General features: G+C 39.9%; 1 protein-coding gene across 2 annotated transcripts in view; it reads left to right on the forward strand.

Annotated features, from left to right (window-relative positions):
- Positions 1-4,960, forward strand: part of LOC129169054 (glucocorticoid receptor-like) — a 54,247-nt gene extending 49,287 nt beyond the window's left edge. For both annotated transcript variants that reach the window (XM_054755038.1, XM_054755039.1), the window contains 3 exons: positions 644-774; positions 3,170-3,327; positions 4,246-4,960. In XM_054755038.1, coding sequence (XP_054611013.1) covers positions 644-774; positions 3,170-3,327; positions 4,246-4,398 — 442 coding nt within the window. In that variant the 3' untranslated portion in view covers positions 4,399-4,960. The remainder of the gene's footprint in view (positions 1-643; positions 775-3,169; positions 3,328-4,245) is intronic.
- Positions 4,961-6,783: the final 1,823 nt, after the last annotated feature.

Raw genomic sequence — 6,783 nt, forward strand, 5'->3', positions numbered from 1 at the left:
AATGTAAGATATTTTTTATGACGCCCTTATTTTGTCTACATAATTAGTCAGGATGTGGCGAACAGCGCTCTTATTTTGAAGGTCGGAAGTGTGTTGTGTGTGATGAGAACGTCTGATGACGGTTAACACAAGCCGAGAGCAAGAATAAACGTGCCTCTCGTCCTTGTTTCGCTCAGACCTTGCACAACATGGGCAGGCATCGTAAAATGCTCAGTTGCATGAACAAATCAAAAGTTTTGACACACTTTATCATGCTACTGAATGAAAAAGTGTCTCCAAACATATGACTGATACTGTATGCGAACCAGTTTTTAATCTCAGTCTATCTGTCCCAAGGATGAAACCATTCAGGAGTGATGGAGAGTTGGAGAGCTCCAGGCTTTATTTTAAGATGTGTAGCAAAGCCTGTTCATTTTTACAAACAGCTCCAGGCTTTATTTTAAGATGTGTAGCAAAGCCTGTTCATTTTTACAAACTAGTGGAGAGACAGGCTCATCTAGCTAGGAGCGGGTCATGAAGAAGGAGGTTTTTCCTTCATGACATCATGAAAACCCTGAATACCATCATCATGTAGCAGCTTCTTTTGCATAATCGGGGACCTAAGCGAAACGTCTTGTCTTACCATGTGACCTCCGTTCCTCAGAGAGCGCATGAAGCTGCCTTTCATGACAGAGCAGTGCGAGCAGATGCTGAAGATCTGCAACGAGTTTGTGCGTCTGGAGGTGTCCTACGACGAGTATCTGTGCATGAAGGTGCTGCTGCTGCTCAGCACAGGTAATGCAATTGAAAACACACTTCTACATCAACCGTGGTCGTAAATAGTCTAAATTAAACATTAAGTGAGCAACAGGCCTCCAAGTGAATCTCCTCCTTCCACATCACTGGGAATGATTGGCAGGCTTAAGGATGCACTTGGAAAAGGCAATGAAAGCTCCGCAAAGGGAAATGACATTTCCACAATGGCGAATGGCAGCATTTCAGCTATTTTCATTCTATTCCCCTTCAGGGAGGGAAAAATTATCAGGTCAGGACAACTTTGGCTGGAGCTCTTGAATGTTTTTCTCATTTGAGTCATGATGAGTGACTCTACTGTCAGCAAGCTTAATATCAATTGCATGAATGGATGGGCATTTTTACTCTTTACTTGACTCATGAAGTGGACTTACGGTCAACTGATAATTGAAAATATTGTATATGCCTTTTTACATCCATTTTTAGTATAGTATTAGGGCAACATTGGAAAAAAAACAAAAAAGATTTCGAGAATAAAGCCTTATAAATTTACAAGTAAAAAAGTAATGTTACGGGAATAAAGTCATAAATTTATGAGAAAAAAAGTCGCGAATTTACGAAAATAAAGTCTTAAAATTACGTGTCAGAGGGAAAATAGAGCATAGCTCTTCAGGAAGGAAGGAAACCTTTCCTCTTGTGTCAGGCAAGCTTTTATTTATAACGTGGCAGCAAAACAGAGCAGTTGAGCACAAACAGATTAGCATGTCGAGCACTTCTCACTTCCGCCTTCCTTACCTAGCCACTTTATTTTTGTAAATTTAGGACTTTATTCTTGTAAATGTATGACTTTATTCTCAAAATCAATTTTTTTTTTCAATGTGGCCCTAATACTCCGTTTTACGTTTTATTTATTATAAAAAAAAATAAAAAGTTACAGCATAGAAAACCTGTTTATGACCTTCTAAGTACGGTTTATAACATTAATAGAGCCCTCTAGACATGAACTAATACCCATATTAGCCAACACGGTAGACATAATAAGAGTAAATAAGGCATTTAAGACATAAATAAGACTCTTGCTTGTGTATGTTGCTGTAAATGTGTTCCGGTCTAGGGGAGATGAGTGGCGGGCAGACAGGAAGTGATGTCAGGGGTTCAGAGTTGAGTTTTAGTTTGCCGTGGGTTACTTTTGTAGGAGGGATTAATGTGCCTGTTGTGAGATAATTCACCCCTGCAACAAAAGCCTGTTGTTCCGGCGGCCAAGTCTGGTGTTTGTGTGTCTCACCGAACATTACAGTAACATTACTGACATCTAGTGACCACTGTAGAATACTACACATCATTCACAGCATCTTTGAGTTAGTCCTGGGCGATAAACCGAAAATTTACCGTTACCGAAATTTACTACGATGACCTGACGTCATTTTGCCCATGTCGATAAATTCGGTGTTTTACTAAAAAAGAAAATGAAAGTCTTTTTTGTCTGTTTTGACTGTGTGTGCTGGTATGCTATGTTCATTCCCCTTTAAGACGAGGTACGTCGTGTGTAGTCACGTGACTCCACCCATCCAGCCTGAACAAGAAGGGAAAGAGACGATGAGGGAACGGGTGAGGGTTCAGATGAAGAAGCGGCTGTACAGTGCTAGCATTTCAATCGCTTATGCGCCTAGAAATCGACTGTGCGAGTAGAAAAAATGAAAAAGGAGCACACGTGCGACCCTTTCATTCGCATTTTGCTCCTGAAATAAGTAAGTAACATTGTGGCGCGTCTGTATATAAATCTACAAGTCTCCTACAACAATTGCCAACTTGCCTTCAGGCACCATGACATCTCAGCCGTACAAGCGGCACTCGCTGACGTAGCTAACTAGCCATGTTATCAGTTGGATGCTGGTGCGCTGCTGGAAAGATGACTGCTCTCTGTGACGTACTATAGTGCTTTCCCAATCATGCACTAAAAATACTTTTTTGTCTGCTGTTTGTATTCATTGTAACGCTGCTCCGAATGACACACAAATACTTGACTTGAAATATATGGATTTTTAAAGCCTTTAAAAAAAAAAAACATGTACATCATGACCAATTATGCAAAATTGACAATTCACAAATAAAGAAAAAGATAATACAAACATTATAAAAGTGTCTCTGTAGGAAACCATGATTAGTTTGCAGTTTTTAAGGATTCCATGCTTTATTTGATGTCACGAATAGATGGTCACATGGCTACAAGAACATGTGAAATTCTCTTTTCATTGTGTAAATTGTCATTTTGATGGCACACCCTAATTTAATTATGAGAGCTGTGATTTTACAGGAAAATAAAAATAAAAAAAAATAAAATAAAAAGTGGTATTCCTTTGAATTCAAATGAATAAAAGCAAAATAAGGTCGTATTTGAAACCCTGCACTAACATGCCGGTTGTGTGTGTTCCTAAAGTTCCTAAAGACGGCCTGAAGAGTCAGGCGGTGTTTGACGAGATCAGGATGACGTACATCAAGGAATTAGGAAAAGCCATCGTAAAGCGAGAGGAGAACACCAGTCAGAACTGGCAACGCTTCTACCAGCTAACTAAGCTACTGGACTCCATGCAAGAGGTTAGGCAACACACACGTACACACGCGCCATCTGCCTGCAAATTGATAAGCCCGCCACATCATTTTATGTGGCCAGCAAAAGCCTGGGAATAATGCGTGTCAATAATGCACTTCATCTTTTTCCTTTTAAATGTATTTATTCTTTCATTTTGACTGAAGACTTGTACTGCGTGCAGTTCTTCTAAACTTTAATACTTTCAAAATGGTTATTATTAATAATTCTAATAATTATTCATATTATTATTATTATTGTTGTTGTTATTGTTATTATTATTCAATTATTATTTGTAAATATAAAACATTGAATAATTGAATAGATGTCATTGGAACATGCCCATCATAAAAAAGTTAGGTCATCGGTATGTTTATTACTGTATTGGCCCGAATATAAGACGCTCTCTTTTTCAAGATAAATCCCTACAAAAATAAGAGAAAATAAAAAAGGAGGAAAAATACTATATGACTAATCTCTATTTTAAATGTGTTTTTGTCATATTTGTTATAGCTGCATCTCTCACCGGTGTGTGTGTGACAGGAAGAAAAGCTCAGTCAATTTGAATCACCTCTTGGTGTGCATTTATCCTATAAACCTAAAGACCCCAACTATATGGCGACCTGTCTTTTTCAGGCTTTTTCTAGGAAAAAAAATACCGTCTTATATTGGGTCAGTGCGGTATTGTGGTTGTAAAGCTGCTTTCCGTCATAGCAGGAGCTGTGCCTAATATTGTGGTTACCTTATGAAAGGGAGAACCTATGAGAAGCAGGTCTTAATGTGAAATGCAACCACAATTAAAAACATATTGTTACAGTGATACCTCATTTTGGAACTTGTAATTCCTGTTTTTCAGCGTTCCTTGAACTATGCACTCTCGTAGAGCGTGACATTGAGCATTTTTAATGCGTGTGTCCGTGTTGCAGATCGTGGAGGGCCTGCTCCAGATTTGCTTCTACACGTTTGTGAATAAAACCCTGAGTGTGGAATTCCCAGAGATGCTGGTGGAGATCATCACCAACCAGATACCAAAAGTCAAAGACGGGAGCGTCAAGCAGCTGCTTTTTCATCAGAAGTGACCACCTTAAATTCTATAGCCATGCCTTAAAAAAAACACACACACACAAAAAACACACACACACAAAAAAATCCTGCCTGTCTTTTGCTAAAGTGTGTGTGTGGGCTTCTTCACACGTTATTATTAATTATTATTATTGGCATTGGATGAACCTCAGAGCGTCAGAAGCCCCGCCTCCTCATCTAATCTCAGGTTTGCGAGGACTTGTCATTTTTGGCCTTCAGAGAACATATTTTGCCACCACCCCCTCCTCCTTCCATCCTCCTGAGACTGAATGCTGTTTGTCATCACGTCACGCTTTCACCTTGAGACGTCTTTGTCGCCCACCCACTCCACGCCGACTGTTTGTCCCCTCGTGCCGACCGACCCTTGGAATGTATTCATTTCCACGTGAGTTTTTACACACCTATACCCTAAATGACAAAGTACACCAAAAAAAAGCCAACATTGTCGTCTGATGGTATGCACACTGTCCTTTTAGCAACAGCATGTATGTGAGAAGGGGAACGAGTGCCTTTCAGCTTGCTAAGCTCCTCAGACATGAGTACACAATATGAGTACACTATGGGTTTGAATACCAGAAAGAAGAATTTTCGCAGCTTTTGCAACCGTAACAGAAATTTTTGATGAAAAATAACAAACCAAAAATGCCATTTTTACAAGGAAAACAAACAAACAAACAAAAAAAAAGTAGTGCTATTGCCAGAGTAATGCAGTTTTACAAGAAAAAGTAAGTCGAAATTTTAGGGAAGGGAAAATACTGCGGCAAAAAAAAATATTGCACAATGAGAGTTTATTTTATGGGGAAAACAGTCCCAATTCCAAGAATGACGTTGTAGTCGTACGGGGTCAAAGTATTCAAAAGCGACAGGAGTTGGTTGTCCTTTTACGAGGGAAAACTTGTATTGCAGTAGATCCCGCCCCCACAATTCACGGGGGTTACATTCCGTGACCACTTGTGAAGGGCGAAAAGTCTTTGATACGTCGGTTTTTGACACACGGCTCACTCCTCCCACTCCAAACCCTCCTGCTAGCTTGATGCTGACATTCAATCAACATTTGCAATTGTTAGATTAGGGTATTTTTTTTTAAATATTAGATTAAATTTAAATAGATTTAGATACATAAATAGATTTAGCTTCCTTGACGTACCATCTTGTGTTCACCTCGCTGCAATTTTGAGGCCGCATTGTCTGTCGCTTACATCCCCAAATAAAAAGGAGCTTGAAGTGCAGTGTTCCCTCGCTCTATCGCGGTTCACCTTTTGCGGTTTCACTGTCTCGCGGGGTTTTTTTAGTGCGTCTTTTTTTTTTTATTACAGCGTATGAACGCGGTTACTTGGCCTTTTAAGAAGATTTGCACTGTGGGAAGTTGAGTGTCTCGCTCTTCCCCCTCTCGTCGGCCTGCACCGCCCATTGTTTTCTGCGTCCTGATTGGCTGGAGACCATTGTCAATCAATCTCCTTCGTGCCGTCCTGCCATGTCTCCTGTGTCATCGCTAGCTTGCTAGCTTGTAAATGAATCTTCGGTTCGCTGCAGCAATATGTTTTAACAAGGATACAAGAACGCTACAGCACAGCGGAACGGTGCCATGTGAGTGAAATATGCGTGAGTGACGTAATAATTTCTTGTGTTGATCATTAAGGTTGATCATTCAAATTCAAATGAAGGTTTGAACGTTTTGGAGTGTTTAAACAAGATAGAAATGTGAGAAAAAGTTATTGTGTGTCTGAGAAAAGTGTATAAAGTGTATGGTGGGGGTGTTACAGCCTTAAAACATATATAATAACTGCAAAAAAAATGAAGTTGGCTAGCTGGCCGTTTTCACTTATTACGGGCTATTTTGGGAACCTATCCCCCGTGATAAACGAGGGAACACTGTACTTAATCGTATAAATTACTACCTATTTAGGGAGAATGAGATGTGTTTTCTGTGGAAAAGAGGCCTATTTTTGGAGAAATAAATAAAACTAGTGAATTTTTTTGACCACAAATCGAGACTTCGTAAATGCGGAATCGCAAATACTTTTTCTTTTGTACAAGAACAACGCCCCAATATTGTGATTACACGTGAACGAGTAATGACAAAAAGTCAATGGAAGTATGGAGCCGCAGGTGCAAACAAAAAAAACGGGCACTAGGCCTGGGACGATAATAAATCATTCAATCAATCAATAAATCAATCAGTCACACAATAAATGAAAATGAACTGGATCATTTTGTCGGCCTCAATATATTGCCATGTGCATGCATGTGCTTTCTCGTCTCCCGCCTCTAAACAGGCACGAAGAGAGTTCACTAGAACAACGGCATGAATGGAGTGAGCCCTGTTGTCAGTCATACGGTCTCTTTGCCTTGGTGGGTGGAGACGGGGCCGCTAGCATACA

This window comes from Dunckerocampus dactyliophorus, chromosome 16, assembly GCF_027744805.1.
Source record: "Dunckerocampus dactyliophorus isolate RoL2022-P2 chromosome 16, RoL_Ddac_1.1, whole genome shotgun sequence".
Taxonomy (NCBI): Eukaryota; Metazoa; Chordata; class Actinopteri; order Syngnathiformes; family Syngnathidae; genus Dunckerocampus; species Dunckerocampus dactyliophorus.